Source organism: Etheostoma spectabile, chromosome 10 (assembly GCF_008692095.1).
Source record: "Etheostoma spectabile isolate EspeVRDwgs_2016 chromosome 10, UIUC_Espe_1.0, whole genome shotgun sequence".
Lineage (NCBI taxonomy): Eukaryota > Metazoa > Chordata > Actinopteri > Perciformes > Percidae > Etheostoma > Etheostoma spectabile.
In genome coordinates this window covers 15,593,871-15,617,704 of record NC_045742.1, presented here as the reverse complement: position 1 = coordinate 15,617,704, position 23,834 = coordinate 15,593,871, and the positions used below count along the sequence as shown (strand labels likewise).

At 38.6% G+C, this 23,834-nt stretch overlaps 1 protein-coding gene across 2 annotated transcripts in view; it reads right to left on the bottom strand.

Annotated features, from left to right (window-relative positions):
* The window catches only part of pcdh11 (protocadherin 11), a 126,418-nt gene that overhangs the window by 28,861 nt on the left and 73,723 nt on the right, over positions 1–23,834 (bottom strand). For both annotated transcript variants that reach the window (XM_032527931.1, XM_032527932.1), the window contains 2 exons: positions 22,840–22,875; positions 17,254–17,452 (listed from right to left, as the gene is read on the bottom strand). In XM_032527931.1, coding sequence (XP_032383822.1) covers positions 17,254–17,452; positions 22,840–22,875 — 235 coding nt within the window. The remainder of the gene's footprint in view (positions 1–17,253; positions 17,453–22,839; positions 22,876–23,834) is intronic.

Below are 23,834 nucleotides of genomic sequence, written 5' to 3'. Positions count from 1 at the left end.
GGAATTACAGCTGATAAGTATGTACGCACTGAACTGTAGCTAAAGGTTGTCTCTCCTACTGCTATCCAACACCACAACACTTTTTATATACATTTTTCTTTTAGCAACAGTGTCTTGTGACACTGTATAAATGGTAAAATATGTAGAGATTCAATCATGTATGAATAGATGTTATGATATAACATCCCTGCCCATCAGGTGGCCTTGTTCACCCAGCATGCATATCTCTGAAACAAGGGGAAGACAGACATAGTTCAAACCTCAAGTACATTAGTTTCTCCAATGAATGCTTGTGCATTATTTTATATTTTGAATGAATGCGTTCAAATTGCAATATATGTGATTTGTTTAATTTACTTTTAATGGGCATAAACAGCAAGTGCCCTTCCAAACACTGAATGTGACTAAGGCGCCGTCCAGCTCCATAGCTTGGTGATATTTTGTGTAATTACTGGATCCGTGTTGGCCCTTGGTTTGGTTTAAACTTAGTGATTTGTCAATATCCATCATGGCTAAAAATCTTCTAGTACATGCAGTGTTCACTGAATCCTTTAAAGACGGTCTCTCTTGTGGCATATATGTCAATTTGTCGGGTGATTTATTTGTTGGCTAACTGAGCTGGTATCACCTAACTCATTCAGGTAGACAGAGTGTGTGTGTGTGTGTGTTTTTTTTGTGTGAGTCAGAGAGAGAAAGACAGTGAGCGGGAGAGAAAGAAAGAGAAAGAGAGAGTGAGAGAGAGAGAGACAGACAGACTATGCAATACAATCATACTTGGCCTGCATCCACTCACACTGTAATGGGAAAAGCAGCATGCAGGCATAACTCTCATGAGAAAACAGGGAAAGATGAGAAAATAAGTGGGTCAAGCACTAGGCGTGAGGGGCAGGAGTGGCGAAGAGGACCCCACAGAAATCAATGCACTTCTTAAGGCTTGCTTTGGTGGGATATCGAACACCAGAAAAATGTACTGTGGTGGTAAATGACGGCTAAAAGCTGGACCTGCCCTATCTGAGTTTGATTATATCATTCCCAAGGCATTCTCCGTCATCAGATCTTGTGAGTTAAGTATCATAATAGTTGTGTATTTTTGCTGTTACAGTAAATGCTACCCAAATTGTCGACCATTATAACGCTTGTCTCCCATGATGGAAGAAATGAGATATCACAGGTGTTCTGGTGTTAAAGAAGCTAATTGTTCTGTCAATCCCTGCAGAAAATGCAAGCTGGCTTTTAGGGCAACCAAACCAAAAGTATATTACAATGATAGTAGCAAAAAAGAACACTCACAATAAACAATATCATTTTAACTTTTAAGTTAGACCTTTTTTTTGTTAGTTTGACATTCTGATTTGTTTTCAAGATCAATTGGCCTAAAACCTTGACCTTTCAGAGGAAACCTGTTCTTTATTGGTTAAAACGTGATAAATTTGCAATCATGTTCATTATAGCCTGTTATGTTATTAATCTATGTGAAATGAGTGAATGAATTGAGCAAAGGATCTTAAAATAACAAAGGTATATTGGTGCATGTGGCCGTGAAAAAACGTAGGTGTTTCAAATATCGGGGAAGTGTGGAGACAATGCCAGCCCGCTGTTCTTTTCTTCAGCATTTCAAATACAGACCATTTAATATCTTATTCTCATCCTGAAATTCTCAAAATGCATTTTTGTGACTTTTCAGTGGTAAGAACATACAGTATATGTAAATGCAAAAAATGTACCATAACAGTAACAGTCATTCTATTCTATCTTTCCTAATGAAACCAGTGCTTTTTCCTCACACATCCAGATATGTTTGAATCACATGTGTCCAGTTGTTTGTGGGACAGGCAGGACCACTATCGCAAGCTTTCACACTACAGCTCCATACATATCAAAGTTAATTAACAAAGCAATGTTTCTGGTCAGAAGACAACATTTAAAAACTACAGCAAGTGATATTAATGAACAAATTATACAGATTAGTATTACAAATCTTTGTCTAATGTTAAATTGTGAACACAGGAGCAAAACTGAATTAACACAAATTTAAATTAGTTACACACTATTCACCCATTTTATTCTGCATATATCTCAATGCTCCCTATTTTCCAAATAACTGTGAAGGTCTAATAATTGCTTTAAATTTGCACACTACACTTGTCTAAATGTTGACGTAACCTGGCTGTTGAGATTCTTAGTGACATGTTAAAACCTTTTTGGGCTTTTGGCTCAATTACCAGAGGCGCTTTTTGCAAAGTGCTCTGTCACAAAACCTCCTTTGAACAGACAGCTTTTTTCTATAAAGGGTATCAACATATGGAATCCCTTACGCACACAACACAAAATTGACCATAATTGGGACCACTTTGAATACAAAATGGAACTCTTTCTGAAGAGCAACCAGCCATGATGGAATCATGGGTGACCTCGACTCTGTTCCTGCCTGCTGCAGCTCTCTGTCTTTCACTCTTTCTCCAGCCCAATTGCACTTGGTACATTTTCTACATGTGTTTTTTCAAAGCCAATCACATCAATCCCAATTTAGCTTATGTTACAAATAATAAATTGAATATATATAATTGTCAATATATTTAACATACAATTATTTTTTTGATTCATGTGTCATATTTTCTGCCGGCAGGCAACATTCAGCCATCAACACAACATTTTTACACTTTCTGTTTTTTCAAACTTTAAGCAAATGATAAAATGACAGAAATAATATAACTTTTTCCGAGCCTTCAAGGGACAATCCAACATTTCAATGTCATATCCACTTTATATAGCGTATCAACATGATTTGGTTAGCGCTTTAATGTGATATAAAGCACCATGGGTCAAGTTAAAGGGTGGGTGGTGGGGGGGAATCCCATTTACAAATTGTGTCCTCGTTTGTTAGTGCCACGGCACCTCAATTACCCAGTGAGCAGGTTTTTATTTATTCATGCAGACAAAGTCACGTATTCATGAGGATTAACCCGAAACTCGCTCTTAGACTGGCAGGCACAGATTGCATATTTTACCATGTGAGGAATAGCTGACGCATTTACCCTCAGAAGATTGAGAGAAAGCAAAATGAGAGGAGGAATGGCTGTGTGAGCTTTTGGGCCACTGCATGGTCAGTTTCACTACTTCATACTGATTTGTTTTCAAGAATATATAAGAAGGTATTATGAATAATATTTGTGCAGTGGAGAGCGTTCTTGCTTGGGGGAAGTGAAAGAGCATATGGCACTATAACAGAAAACACAGGAAATATTGTAACACTTTGTATTTGTATCCCTGTTTTATGTTTTTCCCTGTGGAATATGTGCTTTGTATCTGAAACGGCAAAAAACTATTTGAAAGGAAATATTGCCTGAACAAATCAAAATACAACATCCACAGTCACATACAAGTTTAGAAACAAAACAGACACTATATGCACCAATTCCTATAACTTACAAAGTCATACTGTGTTACACTGAATGGCAACAAAATACATTCCCTTCAGATCAAATTTACTCTCTCCGGGAAAATATCAAATCATCCTAATAGCCAAATTTCTCTTCAGAAATTGTTAGGGAAATCCTCTGTCCCCTGTCATATTACACACATTTATCAGGATGCAGCTTAGCCATTACGTTTGGGGGTTTATCAAATTATCTGCTCGCAGAATGGCCGAAAAGGGACACATTACAACCAGCCGACTTTGTCTGAGCTGCTGCAAAGCAATATTCCGGGATGCTGCAACCAAAAGCAAATTATGGTGAACATAACACAGAGTTCAGTGGAGCGTTAACAGAATGGATGGCCCTGTCCTGATTTTCTATCTGTTGGGACAGATGTCCCTAAGTCGCTGTGACTCGTGAGGTGGACGGCCCTGTAAGCGATGGCAGATGCTCTAAAGGTAAGACAGATGGGTTTCGCCAGGGTTCTGTGAAAGTATGCACATTTTTCACTATGGAAAAATGAATATTAATCCTACACACAACAATAGTAACTGCAATGCCAAGTTGAAAATTAAGAAAACACAAACTTAATGTCCTTCATGCAGAGATTAACAAGATACAGTATATCTTTCCAAAAGATTTAAAGTGGTCATATCATGCTAATTTTTGGGTTCATAATTGTATTTTCAAGTGTTATCAGAATAGGTTTATGTGGTTTAATTCTCAAAAAACATTTTTTGTTGTACATTGCTGCAGCTCCTCTTTTCACCCTGTGTGTTGAGCTCTTCATTTTAGCTACAGAGTGAGGCATCTCACTTTTATTCATCTGTGTTGGGAGTCGCACATGCGCAGTACCCAGGTAAGGACTACTCCTCAGTCAGAAGCAGAGTATGAGGGCATGCCATGCTAGCAGCTAGGCAAGCATTAGAACATGTGTAACAAAGTGAGGCACGTTCATCACCGGAGTAAAGGCTGGACTACAACAGAGCTGTTTGGAGCAGTTTGTGAACAGTGTTTTCTGTTGGAGACGGTAAGGGCCTTTGGTGTGAACTTTGGGCTTTTTCACCCTGTAAACCTATACCGTGCAACAAAAAAAAGATACACAATAGAACACAATAGTGGAAAGGAGAAAAGCCAAAAAGCATAATATGAGCATTTGAAACTGTTATATTCCAGTATGTAGAGTATATTTTGAAGGCCTTTAATAGGGAATACAAATCTTTAGAATAACCAGAGGCCAGAATTTCTTTGCCTTCTCGACCTTAATTGAAAACATGTACAGAACACAGCAGAGTAAAAAGAGGTATATTGTCTTTCTGTCTGCATTTATCTGCAAAACAAAGTGGTGGATGTGTGGGTGTACAGTATATAAAGTAAATTAGTGTGTGCTTAGAAGACACAAGCATGTGTCTGCTGTGCATGTGAATATGTATGCTTACGTACTGTATGCCTGTTATATTAAAAATGCCAGCAGCTGCTGACAAGTAGCCCAAACCCAGTATTTCACAAACACCATGCCGTCTATGTTATCGAGCTCTCATTGTTGGGTAATTGCCACTGATGGAGAGAAAAAAGAACAATATTTCATTCAACACAATCTGTGGCAAAGTGAAATCAATGAGGCTGAATAGTGTGATTAAAATTTGATCGGATCACTGACAACCAACAATGACAACAAACATGGAACAGAGCTTCTTTTCTTGAACAGACAAAGCCGCTCTGTGGTTTAAATGTTGTTCAGTGTGGCCAGGATAATGGCAGCCTATTGATCCTTCAAATTTCTAAAATTTATTCTGAAAACCCCAACTTTTTAATTGCCTTAAATTCGTTTTAAAAAAGAGAGAGTGACTCTGTGCAATAACTGGTTATTGAGAAATACTTTTCTGTTTTTTGAGTTTTGGTACGTTCTCTTGTTGGGCTGCTGTGTTTATGTTTGATCTCTTGCAGCAGGAGAACCACACTGAAGGATCAGCGAGTGGAGGCTTTCAAAGACCCTTAGGTTGTCAATTGTAGTGTTTTGTTCTTCTTAGTTGTACAACGTAGGAGGTTTGTTCAGCTAGATGTAGATCAAGGTGTATGTGTATGTATGTGCTTGTGAATGCCTGATGTCTCTGTATGCCTGGTGTTTTTAAGTCTTTGCTTGTGCTGTGCATGTGTGAAAATAATGGTGATTAATCAAGTGGCCAAATAGGATTTAAAAATGTGTTTTAATAGAACAGAGCAAATATACAGAAGAGAGGAGGAAAATGGGTCAGTCTATAAGCTTAAAGTATAACAAAGTAGGACTTTAAAAAGGAACAATCCTTGCAGCCCTTTCTCTTTTATTCGCTACAGATTCGTTAAAAAGAACAATTAAGAAACAATTAGTGATTCTATTTACAGAACACACATACTGTACATGTTCGGTTCATTCTGTTTATACTATAATGTGTACACTGAACTGCATTTATTTTGCTTGAAACAAAAATGGTCCCAGATTGACATTTTCTGGTGTTTTTAGCAGCTGGATCTTCCTTTTACGCGTTTTCTCCACCAACTTTCATCCTGAACATTGTGCTTTTCCTCTCCATTGTTTGTTTAGACATGCATAACAATGAAAGGTTTTAAGATAAATGTTTTAAAAGAGAGCTTTTAGTCACAAAATGTATTGAGTTCCTTTAGGGAGGATTTCAGACTTGCGTTCATAAAACGTTTAGGTGCGGTAGAAGGTTTTGGTTATGGTGTTTTATGTGGACCTGTGTTCCCTCAATCATCTTTTAAACCACACAAAATACAAGCAAGCATGAGACCGCCATGGCACCTCTGTCTACACCACCATGTGTTGCATTAAGGGTATATTATAACACGGACCAGTGAATCCCAGATGCGACAGCAGGGCTGATCATCAATTATTATACCTCAGTGGATCAAAATGAGCATATCCGCTCAATCCAACATCCCCAGAGCTGGCCTGTGGCGGCTGAGCAGCAGCTTAGTGCACCTTAGTCCACCACCCCCTCTGCACCTGTAAGCTCAGCGACACCAGCCGGAGCCCTCGCTGAACCAGTGGGACATGCCTCAAGACAACATCTGCCTCCCTTTGGTGACCTGCCGAGTTAAGCCAACTGCAGAATCAAGGGCATGCTTGCAGAGGTCCCTGATTTTATCATTACAAAGACTTTGCTGCCACTGCTGCCTGTAACTGGCTTCAGGAGACGTTCCAGTCTATTTTCTGCTAACACTGTAAAGACACTCTGTCTTTCTTTCACTCTGTATCTTTTTCCCTTTTTCGCCATTCTGTCTAAAATTAATTGAGGGATACATTTAAAGAATTCAGATTTGTGTCTGTGATGACATCAGCTGCTTGTTACCAAAAAAGATTCAAAAATGATTTTAGAAACTTTTAGAGAAAAAAACATTCCCAAAAACAAATTGGAAATATGCCAATTTCTTTTGTTAATCCAATTATTGCTGCATACTCACAATCAGTTCTGTGAGGGTTTTGCTCTTGTGAGAATGCTGAATTAGTCTGCGTTAGGGCGCCTCCGTATGACAGATGTTTGACACTTGAAATCCAGCGGGACCCCCGGCTAAATGGAATCAGGACAAATCAATGCAATCATGCAGGTGTCTGGGGGATATGGGGACAAAAGGGACACAGTCTGTGTGCCTGCTCGCAATAGCTCTTAGCAAGGCTTGAGCACCAGGACTGCTTCTGCATGGCATAGCAGAGAGTTGACTGACCTCACAAGTGCTACATTGCCTTAAGGTCCCCACAGATGCCTCAAAAAGAGCCCGTGCAGAAGTGCCTCGCAAACCTGACCACGCAAATGTGATGACTGCCACAGATCGCTTGCTGAGGAGGGTACAAAACAACTGGGTTTATGTGTTCAGTGTCAAGACCCTCAACACCCTCTGTCTTTTTCTTCCAAACATGTCCTTCTGAGCCTAAGTGAAAATCTACTCCATCCGCACATCCCATCTGAAAAACCGCATCCTCTTCCTTCTCTCTTTCTTCATGCGCTCATTCAGCACAACTCCTTCTTCCTTTGCTTGCCACACTCTCACTCCATTTGTCAGAGTTACCAGCCTGTGAGTGGTTTCCAAAGTGATCCATTTGTCCGTGAATACCAATTTATCAACCAGTCAGTGCATACATTGATTGGGTGGGGATAGGGCCCTATACAGTACAATGGGGAGTAATCCCATTCATGTGTCTGCATTCAACACCTGGATTAAATCACAGCTGTAACTCAGAATGCAGATTTAAAACATAGTGTAACCGGTATACTTTATTATGTTCCGACCAATTTAATTAACTGCTGTTAACTTCATCAGAATTATAGAGTATGCGTGTGTGTTATGCATGAGATTTATTGCGATTGTATGCCCGTTCTTGTAAAATAAATGATTTCACATGAAAATGTAGCATTTCTCGTGAATGACACATTTTACTTGAAATATGCTAATACGTGAAATATAATGACAGATGGCATTACAGTTGTAGCCGTCTGTCATCATATCATTGATGCCATTGCAGCAATACTGCAGCAATCACTGTAAATTGAATCTAATCAAAACTTCAGTTTATTTCATAGCAATTTCTTGTTGAAAAATAAGCCAGAGAGAAGCAGCAAAATAATATTACATTGGTCACAGCATGTCGTTCTCCAAGCAAATCTCCCTTGTTTTTGTTTTTTCTGTCATTTTGTTCAGATACATCAATAAACATGCTATTTTTTTAGGACAATAAAGCTTTAAAATATCTTTGCCATACTGCATGTTTCTAGCCTACCGTGCTGTTCTGCAGCATATCAGGACAACCCAGGTCAATAACATTAAAGGCTGAGAGAGTTGGTGAAAATACAACCCCTGTGATGCAGTGGTCCGCTCAGCCTTCAGGAGACATATTGATGCACAGTTATTTTGGTCAATAAGTCCTTCTGAGTAGAGGCCATCCTTATCCTTGAGACCAACTGCATGTGAAAAATGAGAAAGGGACGAGACCATGCATTTTAATCTGTCCATGGCACAATATCTTTAGGGGGAGAAGGGATGGGGGAGAGAGGGAGTGTGTGGGGAGAGAGAAAGAAGGAGGGAGACAGATGCACTTCCTTTAACCCTGTCTCAGCCTCGCTAATGCAGTTGTTAACAATAAACCATCCCATTGGTTATACGGCAATGCAACAAGCCAGAGCATAATGGCTTTCTTGAAATACGTAGCAGGCTAACCTCTGACCTCATGACAGAATTTATATCTTATCTTATTTTATATTTATATAATTTATATGTATTTATTTAACATTAAATCTCAAATTAGGAGATTTTATGTTCACACATTTTCATATACACAGATGTTTTTAACTGTTTAAGCCAAAGACAAATACATCCCCATTTAAAATATATAGTTTTAATATTTGTTGCCAAGACACTGGAAATGAAATGGGACATAATGCAATGTTTCGGGTTCAGGTTTAAACTGGGAAGTGGCAAGTGTGTACTTTGTGTACACAGTGTTAGTGTAAACTACATAGTAGGGACAGGAGCAGGGGGGAATGTTAATTAAACACAAGCTCTAAAACTAAAAATGAAAAGGATTGGGATTTTTGTAAAATGCTATCTATAACAAATGTCCTTGAATAAAACATGAGCACATCTATATTTTATAGCTTCCCATGTTTTCCTCCTGCTTCTGGGGAGAGAAAAAGTTTCTGCTCTTTCAGACAGGTATAACCTCAGCTCATCACACTGAAAGGACAGCATGGTTCTTGAGAAATGTTGGGATATTTGTGGTTTCCAGATCTGCCTTGAATTTTCTTTAAAGTTTAAAAGTTCCAGTAAGTTAGAAATGATCTGAAGAGCTTCACAGGGGTTTTTGGTTGCTTGATTTCAACAAGATTAAATTAAACGAGGAAAGCAAATGTTTTATATATCACCTTTTGCATCATAGGCCACAGACACTACAGGCATCCAATAAATGGCTTGGCCTTTTTTCATATCAGGTGTGTTGTTTTTAATGATTCATGATGAATGCTACTGGGATCATTTCAGCTACATGGGATCAAGGACCAAAGTAGTTCACCTCTCCCGAAAACAGCATTTCACAGGTTTAATATGCAGTCTGAGCCATATTCCAGTTTAAGAATCACAGAGTCAGTGAAATGGAACAAAGTAAATTGCTGGCTGGGGCCTTTGAGCCTCTATCCTTGTTTGAAGTCTCTCTCTATCCCTGCTGAGTTCAGAATACATTGTCCAGAGACATGATCAAACTTGGCAGCTATTGATCCCTTCCCAAACCAGACAGAATACTTACTGAACATGTTAACAACTTGGGAATGAGTATTTTAATTGAAGAGGTCTTTAAAAAGCCCACTCAAGTCACAGTCCTGCTGAATGCATTTGAAGCAGCATCTTTTGGACAGTCAAGCATGGTGTAGTCTCGCTTTGCCAGACACATCCTCCAAAGCGCGGTGAAGGAGGGTCTGGCTACTCCACATAGCAATTTGGGATGGGAGGAAAACATGTTCTGGTTTAATGGCTTTAAACCAATCAGAATCGCCATGAGCTTTGCTATACTCTGCACAGACCCATTACAAAATAGTTGTGCGAGAGAAAACTCAGATTGGAAAAATCGAGCTAGCTTTCTCAATATACCCTGCAGAGATCTGAGGAGCAGTCAACAATAGTCCTCATAAATCTAGCAACTGCTAGTAGGCTACTTTCATTTAAAATTAAACATTTCAGTTGGTGCTAAGTGGAGCGTCTGTCATTGTGTATTTGGTTATGTTGCTGTCAGTCCCCTGCTCAATTGATTCTTACTGTCCCACGAAGCGGATCACGGTTACGTGTCAGATAAACTTTTCATCTCCAGTCCTATCTGAATTTGTGAGAAGTGGCGCTGTCCTGAGATGAAAGATGGCCTACTTTACGGCTTTATTATCAAGTTGATAGGCGTGTGTATTGTTGTTGACCGCTGTCCATTTCCTAAGGTTCTGAAATATAAACATATTTTGCCCACTTTTTTTTAAAAGGGCGTGCTCCCGTGAGCAGCCACGGAGGAAAACATAAATCGGCGCCCATGCACTAAGCATGTGTCACTCATTATGTTTAGAGTCCAAACACTGCTTGTCTGTTTTAGTCAGCTTTCAGCACTGTGATAATGTGTTCAACTTCCATAATGTGTTATTTTCTTTTGGTATGATAAACTTTAAATGCCATGCTATGATTGTCCAAAAAACCTTTAATATCTTTTTTCGGCTCATCCTGTTGAAATCTGGATGATTGTACCAGAAAGCCCCTGTCTCAACTTCACAGAAGACTTTGGCAGGGCAACAAAGACGGGGCCTAATACTCTGAAAAAGGAGGTTTCTAACATGACACTTCTTAGTTGTTTGAAAGAAGGTGGAGAGAGATTTCTGCGAGCTAAGTTGACTGCTCCAGATCAATAGCTTGTCGCTCTCTCTCTTTCTCTCTCTTTCTCTCTCTTTCTCTCTCTCTCTCCGCGACAACTGGTGTGGCATTTGAACCAGATACAATAAGGGGTCCCTCCACTTCACCTCTGAGAACTGAGCACTTACACCAGATCCCAACCAGTTGAGAAGGATACAGATGAGTCCATCTAAATCCCTTTCTGACTCAGCTTTAGACCCGCGGCGGTCAAAAAAAGGAGAGAGGAAAAAAAAGTCTAACATCTTCTTAAAAGGAAAGGTCCAATCTATGTAGGTTAATACTCACTGTTGCTTCATTTAGCTCTGTTGCAGGCCCACTGGGGCAGCTGTAAAAAGTTCTGGGAGCCAGAAGGCACAAAGGCTTTTATTTATTTATATGAGAAAGAATATACGGCAAGAAGCGAACTGGTGCAAATTATGTGAAAAAAGGAGTTTGAAGAAGTTATCTTGCAGATTGTAGGATAACTTCAGAAAAGGAATAGGCTGCATTACCATTTTATGTGCGGCATGAATTAAATATACACACCGCAGCCGGAATATCTCTGATAACACGACAATTTGTAAGGCCATGATGTGAAATGAAAGAGAAATGCTTTGTCCCATATTTCAACAACCACCAGCAATGTACCCTTAAGCAAGGCACTTCATTCTTAATTACTTTAGTGAAGTTGCTCATTTGTCAGCAGCAGATGACGAGATGGGCTGGCAGGAGGGAAAGGTTGAACTCAGTGTGTAAATGTGAAGAAGGGCATTATGCTACCCAAGAGAATGCCTGCTCAGCAAACTTTACTTTGATGAAAGTTGTAAAAAAAAACTAAGCCTTACAGTATTGCAACAATTCATCATCTTTCTTACCGGTGGTCAACCAGTCATCTGGATCTTGCTACAATGCTGGACTTTAAACTCTCTGAACAAGGGTCCTCTTTTGCTTTGCCTTGTCAGCTTAGTCTTTCCCCCTGGTCGCTGATGACATTGTAACACTAATTACAGCTAATTGTTCTATGCTGAATGGATTTAGTCACATTGCAAATGATATGCCATTGGTCAGTGTCACAATGTTTCCACAGAAAAATTCAATGGGGAATGGAAATTTGCACAAATGAATGTAATTAAGAAGCACATTCATTACTTCTAATTGCATATGAGAACCCTCAAAGTGAAACTGTGATTGGACTCATATGAATAATTAATGCAGCTAACTGAACTGAACACTATGACGTTGTAGCCATCACATAATGATGTGCTAAACTACGGGTATGTATGACAAAATGTAGTACTACAATTTTGCCGCACAGATGTTAGTTCCGCTTACTCCTGATTCCCACCGGTTGCAGAAAGGCTGAGGATCCGCTCCGCTGCATGTCGGCTCAATGCTCTGCCGTCAATACCCACCAAGTCCGGATCTGTTGTAGGACGGCTGCGGTTATGACTAACAGCTGAAGTCACGAGGACCCACAAGGTCTCAACAACAGTTTGTTTCCATCTAGAGAAGTAGAGGGGACACAGCTCAGTGCTGTGTTTTCAAGTTGTAGTGCAGGGAAAGAAGATCTGCCCGCTGTTTCATTTCGAAAATTAACCAGATGTTTTGTTTTGTTCATTTGCTTGACTTTCTGTCCTGCCATGTGCTGAATTAATAAGGAGCTCTCCGGCGTCCGGAAAAAATAGAAGCTTCTCCTATCCGCTCTTGAGGGTTGCGGTCAGTGGAAATACACACATTGACTTTAATGGAGACCTGACTCCGCTGCCATTCTGTAACGGATCTGCAGACGTTCCGCAACTGGTGGAAATTAGGAATCAGTCTTAGGTTTCCAATAACAACCAACCAACTTTTTTTTTTTACATTCTTCCTCATGAAATCCCTTTTATTCATGGGCAGATTGTGTCTAGACAGTTGAATTCCATCTTAGCGCAAGCTTGGTATTGGTGGCCAGACATAGAGACTGGGCAAATTTGGAGTTTTGAGAAGTATTAAAATGAAAGTGGTCCCTGCACACTAGATCAAGTCAAGTGGCCTTTTCTGATGACATGGAAAAGGGCAGTTGTAAATCAGTCAACTGGAAACTCCGTCTGAGAGCTATTCTGAAAATGTTGGAACTACAGAAATCAAAGAGTTGGGAACATAACCCAGACAAAGTATGAACCCAGCAAGCCTTTAATCTGATTATTTGTCTACTGGCATCAGGCACTATAGAATGTGCTATAAAAGCCTGAGACAGAAATGCCTAAGAGAAAAATAATTTAAATTTCAAACAAAGTTATTGAATGAAATCTATTTTTTGATGAAGCTATTCCCTTTTGTAAAATGTCTATAGATTTATAAAACACTGTAGCACATGTAAAGCTATAATCATATTATACTTGCAGTGTTTAAAAAGGATTGTCTTATTTTAATAGCAGATTTAGATCTTAGACAGACAAGGTGTAAGCTGGTCATTTGAAAGCCATATGCCACAGATTAAGATACGGCACTATACTGTCCATCTTTTCAGAGACTAATGCACTGCATCAAAACTGCCTGTAGTGAGCTGCTTGTAAGTGGGCAAAAGCACAGGTTCTGAAATCCCTCAGCTCAACAGGAGAAAGAAATAAGTATATTACAAATCATCGAGAGAACAAAATTGTGTATTGTTTGAAAAATGTGAAGGATTTAGACTCTGGGATTTGCTCCCACTTTGCTGCACTTTGTCTGAGGCCTTAGCTCTGTTCGCTGTTTATGACATGATGATGATTCCCATCATTCAGAAAAAAACCTTTTCAGGACATCACTTATCAACAGCAGGCTGCCAAAAAATAATAAATACATACAAATAAAAACACAGGATTATTCAATGTCAACAAACCTTAATTGATCACATGTGCAGTTACGTCAGAAAAAGGCCAATAATCATTACTATTAAAACACAAGAAGGACACAGTGTCTGAGCCAAGATCGATCAAGAATGACATTTTCATCAACTGGGTGCTTTTAGTATTTCACTTAAACAGTGCACTTAGTGAATCCAGGAAAGTCAGTCACTACTGAGGCCTAGAAGGCAAAGCTCTGTGAAACAGTGCAGAGGATGCCACAGCACTGAGTCACTACATGCATATGAGAGAACAGCAACTGAACAGTACATCCTTCTTATTCGAGGGAAGAGATGTATTGCATATCATTATGCGTTCCTGTTTTTGATGTTTTGATGAAGTGTTGCAATTTGGCCCAAAGGGACAGGTACGATTCATCATGGCTAATTGTTCTGGATGTGTAGTTCTGTGAGAGCCAGTTGTCAGACGTATGGGGGTTGGAGCTAAAACCACTTGCTAATGATGTTAATTTGCAGCTTTTAACTATTTGTCGAGACATAGGAGGAAATATCAAAACCTTTGGAACAATGTGTGACAAAAGAGGCGACAGCACAAAGACTGATGGTGGGTGGTGAAGTAAGCCTGGAGGGGGAGGCAAGAGCCCATAAAATGAACATCCGCCTAACTCATAAATAATAGAAACATAAAATGTCATATGAACTTTATTTCAAGAGTGGGTGGTCTAATAAAGATGCAGGTTCAAAGAGGAGTTGAGAAATTCATTGTCATAAGAAGGCCACATGGTTTGCCTTTGGCACAGACAATTATTCAGTGCAAGTTGACATTCTGGTCTAAGCTGAAGCACCTTTACAAAACAATACCGTGTTTGACTCCAGAAATTCTCCTTGTACAGCCTAGACGCTTGGGTCTTTCAATCTCTCAGCTCTATTTCTTCCTCTTCACTTGGAGTCATTTCATCTCCTTTCTTTACAACTTTTTGTTGTTCTTTCTGCTTTACAAATTCAGTCAACATGATAAAAGATTGCTTTCTCCATGTCAGCCTGGTGCTCATTGATAAAACCATATCAAATCCATCTTAGACCGCCCTCTGTCACCAACACACTCATCTCTGAGACGGTCAACGTGCACAGGATACATCCATCTCTTTTTGAACTGTGCAGCACTGTCAGAGTTTATCTTTAAACTTCTGGAAGGAGAAAATTGAGCCAGATGAGTCTCCAATTAATGTTCAAGAGTGTGTGTTAAATTAGCGGCATCTAAAAGCAAATGAAAGAACTTTTTTGACTTTAGGTGAGAATATGTGGGGTGTAAAGTGAATTTACTTAAATTATAGGAATATTAAATCTGAACTTACTGTTTTATTAGCAGACAAGGCAATCAATAAATATCTGAAAGCTGCATATTTCTACATGTATTTCATAATGAATAATATATATTTACGTACACTCAATCAAATCCCTTCTTATATGGTGTTCACACAACCCTCAAATATATACAGGTATCTTTTATTACGGTTACATCAGTACAAATTAGATATTAATATAATCTGTCTGATTGTATGGTCTGATACGGTTACTCAAAGCTTTGTGATAACTACAAATAAAATCACTTTTCTAATATCCAACTACTAATATTAGACTCCAATAATACATTCTCAGTTAGTCTGTTCACACTCTCACTCTGATTTCTAATGCAGCAATTTGTAAAAGTACACATGCATTTACTACATTAGCATGGCCTTCTATCTAAAACTAATCCACTTCAACAAATATTACTCCACAGGGAAAATGGGTAATAAGTGCAGAATTGGAGTAAGTTTGAATAAAGTATGAGATGTTTATGTCACTGAATATTAATGATATGATGAGCCTTTATATGTGAATGAATCACATATATGAATCACTGCTGTCACTGTGGTGAATACATTAAAGGGAACAGCTATGGAAGGAGAGGGTTGATCATTAGATGTATGTGTTTGTATGTATGTGTATACACTTGCCTGGTGTACAGAGGCGTGTGTGTGTGTGTGTGTGTGTGTGTGTGTGTGTGTGTGTGTGTGTGTGTGTGTGTGTGTGTGTGTGTGTGTGCATGTGTGTATGTGTGTGTATGGGAATATGGAAGCTATCTGGTTGTGTGTGGCTATCTTGCTGTAACCTGCAATACCCTATAAAAATAGGAAAAATCTCACATGGGACGGACCTTTGCATGTAAATGAACAGGAATCCATCCCCAGGATCTCACCCATCTTGTCTAATGTCTAACAAATGCATTCACAATCCCACTCACAGTGACACACAAGCCCTGGACCTGTCAGTGCAGCTGCTTTGGAGGCAGATGCGCCAAGGTCTGTTGTCTCACTTACAGCTATGACACAAAGGCTATGCTGCACGTAGGTGTATGCAATGCAATCTATTTCTAGCTGTCCTGGAGATTTTTTTTGCTGGATAGAAGACAAAAAAAACTGAGTTGTTTTTTTTGACAGGTCACTCCGTGCATTGGCTTAAGCATTTCTAGAAATGATACACACAGGCCACAGTGGGAGTGAAGGTCTGCACTAGTCTGAGTCTCAATCCAGTCTGCAATATATACTGCAGGGTTACCACTGAAAAAAAAAATCTAACACACTGGACTAGAATATCCAGTTTGAAGTGGAGGGTGACTCGATGCAGGGATTGGGGACTCAGAATAACCTTGTTCACGTTAAGGTGGAGCAAAATCCTTTCAGCAGCAGCATTGGCATGCTGCAGGTACATTGGCTTTGGATCTAGACTACCACTAGTGGAATAATCCACGGTCCTTTGTGGTGTGTCTAAAGCTCACTTCTTTTCCCCTCAGCCAGTTATTTGAGCAATAATTTTAAAGAAATCTGTTGAATACAGTATGTATGAGGAAGGAGTGGTGCATCCCTGCGTTCAATGGGGCTTTTCACTAAGAACATCACTGGGCAGTAAGCCATGCAGTGACAGGTGTCTTGTGAATCATTTTTAAAGATTTAGCAACACAGTTCCAACTTCAGAGGTAAAATTGTCCTCATGTTGTACAGCTTAGCACTGGACAACATTTAAAACATTCAGCCTTACAAAATAAATTGTCGGAAAAAAAATGCACCATTAAGTCACGCACCTAATATTATTTTTTACACTCCCATGACAACAGATTCCCTGCTAGTTTTTATCCAGTAAATTTGATTGATCAAATCAAATTTATTTGCGTTACTAATATGACTTAGGTAATTTTTGGTTTTAAATTTCACTACATAAAACTGACAAATATGATACATGGAATAAGACTTTATTTCCCTCTCAGCAGTGCAGCCCTGCATTTCGATTGTCCTAGTCAACAGCATGTATAGCAAACAACATTTTATGTGCTTCTACTAGTTATTTGACAGAAAATCATAGCTTGTTAAATGTTTGCAAGGCTGTGTTGTTTCTATTAGAATCACAGTTGTAATCTTGGTAAATTATTTTACTGTCTAAAAACACAGATGGCCAGATGCAAATTACACTATGGAGAGTCTGCCTCAAAAATCACACAAAATTTAAAACCATAAACACAACAGATTAACAGATTTGCCTTCTGTGGGAGAGAAATTCAGTACTTACTAGATTCAGGGTCTGAGTTGCCATCTCCCTCAGTACGGCTGTTTGGTGATGTTTGCTCATAGTACTCCTCATGGGGGAAGCTGAGGGGAAGAGGCTGGGTGGTGCTGGCCGTGCTGCTAGGCTCCGGGTCTCCCAGCCCGCTGTCACTGCAGCTCTCCTGGGAACCGTCAGGAAGATGGAACGTCACGCGGCGCTGAGTCTGGAACACACCAACAAATAAGAAATGTTAGAAACTCCTCTGTCCTGTTCAAAATGCACCAAAAAGTGTGAAAAAAGAAATAAATAGACAATTTAAAAATAGGAAGTACAGCAGTGTAGTGTATGAGAGAATGGAATAAAAGTCTGAGAGCCAGTGTCGTTGTCGGTCACACCTAAAGACTAAAATTAAATCTGGTACCAGTAAGATAAATCATTTAACAATTATTAAGTAACATGTCTTCAATGGCACTAAAAATGTGTAGGTACTCTGACACTAAAGACAGTTTTTACTCTAGAATGAAGGGTAACACTTTACAATAAGCTACACAAAAATGTAGGTAGTCACTGAGGAATTAATGAGGAAGGAATAAAGAATGAATGAGTAACGAATTGTTAGTCAAGGATTAGTTACTGTAATTAAAGCACTAATGATTAGTTACTGGTAAACAGAATGTTAGCTACTGTTAAATGAATGAGAGACAAATGCTCATCCAATGAAAACTGTTCACAGTGAGGTACAGTATGTCCAGAGGACAAGGACACTGCTTCTGTCGCTGAATAAAAATAAAAAATAAAGTGTGTGTGTTTGTGTAAATCTATGGTGCTCTGTGCACCACAGAATCCAAAATTCCTTTCCCCTTCATTGTATTGAGGTAAGGACAGAAATCTCATCAATTTCAAAACCTGGGCACATAAAACCATAACTGTCGTCAGGCCTATATCACAAGGAAAAACTTTTTTCTTTCTTTATGTGGGTGTATTGACAATGTCCTCATCAATTCAAAGTTTGACCTTTGACCTCAGTTATTCCTAAGATGTCTTTTGTGTTTTCTTATCAAAACACGGATATATTTATTGGCCACCAGAAATAAATATTTAAAAACATGTCATATGTTTCAAGGGATGCACGTACCTTGGAACAAAAGAAAGACTCCTTTATTGGTATTCTCTCTGTCTTGGCACACCACCACTCACAACGATTATTAATATCATCATGAGGGGTGACAACAATGCTTGTTTGTGGGGGAATGAGTACTGTGAGATGGTATTTACAAGGAAAATCCTTTCCTAATTGCATCAAGTGTTGTTGCTACATGCTCAGCACTGCATCCATCATCTTTACCTTTTACTTGGAAAATATACCAGAGAGAGTATTTGAAACAGTGACCTCATAACCCAAAAATGATTTCTGGAGAAATTCTGGCGAATTACTTTTCGAATAGCCTAATAAACCGACAAAAAAGATTTATAATTGAGACTTCCCGTCCTGATAATAGATGGGATGTTTATTAACAGGTTAAACTATGTCCTAGTTTTCTCTCTCACCCAGTTTAGAACCAAAAGAAGTGGAAATGTGTGTGGAGGCAGAGACTTTGATTTGTAAAGTCTTGGGAATCACAAGAGTGTGGGCATTTTCTTCTGAAAGGTGCAGGCCTCTTTGATTTCTCTGGTGGTTTACAGAAGTTCATTTTGTGACCCTTATTTGGAGCTAAAAAAAGGAAAACACATCCTGTGTGAGCAGTGATGTCTGCTAACATGCTAGTGATTCCTCCAGAAAATCCACCACTCTATTGCAGTCATTCACAGTGGGTAATCTGTAAATACCATTAACTTCCTAGTACCACCACCAGTTTTCTTTACATCTTTTCCTCAGAGTTTGAGAAAAAAAAGAATGAGGAGTAAGGACATTTGACTTAAAGTAATTGTCACAGTGATATATATTGTAGTTTAAATTCATGTTTTCAAATGACTTTCTAAGAAGCATTATTCTGCATCACACATGTATAGGAGCATAAAACACATGAAATATAATTACACCCTCATCTTCAGTTAATGTGGAGAATTTTTATTTGTCCCATTATTCAAACTAATAAGAGATTTGTTTTATAACAGCAAATACAACTGGAGTACAAATTACTATCTTGATTTTCTTCATTGCTGTAGCAACAAGAGCAATATGCGAGTCTTGAATTAAAAACATCATTAACACATGCTCCTTTAAGCTCAGGAGCAGGTGATGTCTCTATCGCAACATATTTTTTCCTCAGCCACTATAGTGTCTAGATAAAGCACATATTGTTCTTTGATAAGACTAAATAAGGCTTGGAAGATAGGAGAGAAGGAGAGTAAAATAAAGCCTGGCACTAATGAAGGACACAATGCCAAAAACCAAGTGCACAAAAAGCTTAATTTAAAAACTATCAGAGAGGGTTGACTAACCTAAATCCACACAATTAGCACCCTAAAAGCACAACTGAGTGATTTTCAGTTCTGGGATGTTGAAACAGCTAGCCTAACATTCTATTGTCTTGATTTACTTTCCACTAGATTTGTCTTGATCTTGAGGCCACAAATTACTGTGTACATGTGTTTGTATGGGGGTATGCTTGTGAGTAAAAGAAAGACAAGAAATGAGAGAAAAAGAGTGGGAAAAGAGCATGCAGTCAAAAAAACAAATAGAAAAAACAAACAATTTGTGTGAGATAACAATTGAAAAACTAAAAGCTTTTTTTGCTATTGTTTGTGTCAGGAAAATAAGAAAGAAAATAGTTTTGTCCTCCCATGCACCATGCTAATTTGTGAACCACATACAAATATATAATGCTCGACTCCTTGAAATTAATCTTTGTTTTTACAGCATGTGTTGTGACATCTTCTGCTGCCAAATGTAGTGGTGTACTTCTAAGGTTCTGTGTAGAATATTCATGTTTTCTTCTCTTTGTGTGGTTTCATTATTTTTTAAGACAGATAGAAGACGAATATCTTGTTGGCAAAATCATATACTTTAGTTCTGTGTGCCATGTTTCCCCATGCTTTCAATAGTTTAAATATCTACTTGTTCTCAAACAGAGTTGGCAGCTGTTTCTAAAATTACTGGAGGATGCATGCAAAAACCAAAGTCCAGGTTCCAGCAAAAGAAAGAGCCCACTTATGGAAGGTTGGCAGCTCTACAAAAAGCATGCTTCCTCTCCACATGATTCTAATTATTGAAAACTTGCTCCAACAATGGCATCCAGAATCTATTAGAAAAAACAGCTGTCCATAACAATTAGGACATAATCATTTTGCATAAGGGAGTGTCTTCATTTTTAGACTGCTGTTTATTCAAGCCCATTCAAGTTGGTGCCAGATGTTAAGAAAAGCCTAATTTGATTTCACGATGCACTCAATACTAAGCTGTTTTGAGCTCCAAAATTAATTACAATTAAATACCATTAATGGGTCTTAAATAAATAAAAGTTTAGCTCTCAGTGGGAATGGCAAATGTGAATAAAACATTAATGTTGAAAGACAAACATGACAAACAAAAACAAACATTCGCTGAGGAGTCAAGGTGAGTGTTTTGCTAAGCATTATCACTTATTTAAAGAAGCTGCCAGAAATCCATAAAGCAAAGACAAGCTGCGGTAAGAGATATCAAGACCAAACAAAGCCCGTTCAGCCAGATAAAACACTGCCTTGAGAAGTATGTACACGGAGATAAAACGAACAGGAGCGATGCATGCCAAGTTCTACCATATAACAAGCCAGCCAATCTAAAACCCTCCCTCTGGTAACCACCCAGACAATAGGCAGATGGGGCTGGATTCATGGGTTACCGGATTACAGTCCGTAATATTTAGATACAGAGAGAGGAGAGGCCAAGTGGCTGAAACCTTGTCCAAACATCTTTGAGTTTTATTATTATATATAGTTTGCCCCCCAACTACCACTCTCTAGAAATAGCAAGGAAGTCAGTGCTGCGCAGAAAAGGACTTGGCTGACAACCACCTCACTTTGAGTGATAAACAGGGACCACTTAGGAGTGAATCAGGGGAGATTGGCTCTGCCATTTCAGATAAGGATCAGCTTGAGGGCACACCTAGACCTGCATAAATCTGTTCAGAGAGGATGGTGATTTGTCATGTTGCACATGTCCTATATGTAGAAAAGAAACAAAATAAAATAAACAGCAATGGCAAGGTATTTATCCAAATAACACTGTCCCACATTTTCCTATTCTTGATAGGATACAAAAATCTGTCTGTCTCTACTTTGCGGGTGTGTCATTTTTTTTGAACAGGCTGTTCCAGTGAAGCCTATTATGTGTGAGATGATATGCTACTGTGTGTGAAATGATGAGTTAGCGGGGACATGCAAGAAGGAGGTGATTGTAGCATGTGGGTTGAGAGATTACTAGATGATTTCTGACAAATCACATTGTTTTTTTTATCAATTTCATCAGTTATTGAGTCATGACATGATGATCTTTTCTGGCAACATGACCTATGACAGTATATGTAATATTCCTCAGTCATAGCAGAGCAGTGTAATGTCCTTCTGAGCACTAAATAAATGTAATAATATGTAGAGGGATGACACCAATATAATGGCTTAGAAATGCGTACGCAACACATTTCTTGCCTACTAGTTGTATTATAAATTCACATCAAATAATATCAGCAATATTTAACAATATTAGACTGCACCCACACACGCCATTGTGTGCAGGAACAGTTGCTGCTGAAATTGAAAATGTTTGAATAGTTATTGTCAAAAGTGCTGAAGGAACTCCCTGCTCTCATGGACCAAAGACTAGACAGCTCCAAAGCCTGTGTGCAGGCATGAAGTGTAAGATAAAGAGAGTAACTGAAACATTTAAAAGAAAAAGAAAGGGTATGACGGTCAGATGCCACAAGACATTTGGATTAATTGTTAATGGAAGTGTGAATTGCCCTTGAGCTGAGTAGATTTTCTCTTAAACAATTAACAATATAGACAATTAAAAGTAAAGACATGTTCATGTTACTCTTAGCAAAACCTTACCGTAAAGCTACCCTTGCTAAAGTAAAATATAATTTAAAGAAGCTATTGTCCTTAATACAAAAATATGAATGAACACATTTCTGCTATTCCCATAAATATTCCACGGTTTGATAAAAAAAAAAAAAAACATCTGGCATTTAAAAAACCTTCCCCACAAATATTTCCATTATGTTCATGCAAGAATATGATTATGCCAGTAAGAAACCAATTTTAGAGAGGGATTTAAAACATAACAAGTTGAGTAGTTAACAAGATAAAGATCAATCATCGCTGTCAAATAAAAGCCTTGCATCTCTACAATATTCTATTTATTAAATAAAAAATGTTTTTTAACCGAAACCACAAAAAAATTTTCATGACCCTGATGGAATCTAAACATTTAATCCACAGAACCTTTTAACTGAAGTTAAAACATTAACATCAAACTGTGGTTTTGAGGTTTTTAAATCGCGACAACATGTGGATGTAGTTTGGGCAAGAAAGATTGTAGGGAGACATGCTTGTGTAACTTATGTAAAATATGGTGATAGACCTTATGCTTATGGAAATGTACATGCAAGAAAGAGCAGAGAACATACTCACATTCACAGAGGTTATCTTGCCAAGTTGACAGGCCTCCTGGAAAGACAGAAGAACAGTCATTTTACATCACTGCCGGACTGTAACTCAGGATTTACAATCAAATGGATATTTGGAGCCAACAAAGGAAACTTCACTGGGATCTTTTCAGTCTTCTAAAAGTCAGTCAGAGTCCAGAATTGACAACCCCATAGATTTTGCGGTAATCTTTTTTTTTTCTTTTTTTTAATTGGTATTGAGATTTAGGATACATATTGATTCCTTCCTCAGCATTTGTACAGCACATTTCTGTGCTCAGGTGGCACGCCAACAAACTGGGCTGCAGAGTACACACCCTCTCCCCAGAAATGTAACAAATAGAGCAAACCTGACATCCTGACAACACAAGCCATACAACTGACACTTTGATAAAGATGTTTTCTCTGCATGTCAGGGAGGAAAGTGAACAGAATATCAAATGAAGCATCAAAAATTAACAATAAACAGCGACAAGCTTCTAAATTGGGAACAAAAGACACCCGCAAGCCAGCAAAATAGCATCCTCTCTCTGGGGACCGAGATAACTCACAGAGAGATAAGAGTATTTAATTTTTAATCACCAATTTTGTTTTCTTTGTACTGTGTATAATAATCTGAGTACATGACTTGACTTGCAAAGGAAATAGAAGAAATCTGGCAGTGTGGAGGCACTTAGACAGGGGAGAATCAGAGAGGACTGCTGGGGTGGAACGGTAAAACAATGAACAGGAAACAAGTTCATGTCAACAGATTATCCCATTCACCAAGGGATGCTGCTACTGACTGAGCGACAGAGCAGCACACTCAAAGCTATCCATCAAAAAACATGAAAAAACTTCATAGTGGACGACAATTTAAATGTAGTGGCTCCAAACTTCTGACAAATAACTAAACAATTGTAACGTAGAGTATTTATAAATTTAAGTGAAGTTTGTGTGGAGGCATATTTAAAACTTGTATGCAGGTAATCATTAAAGCAT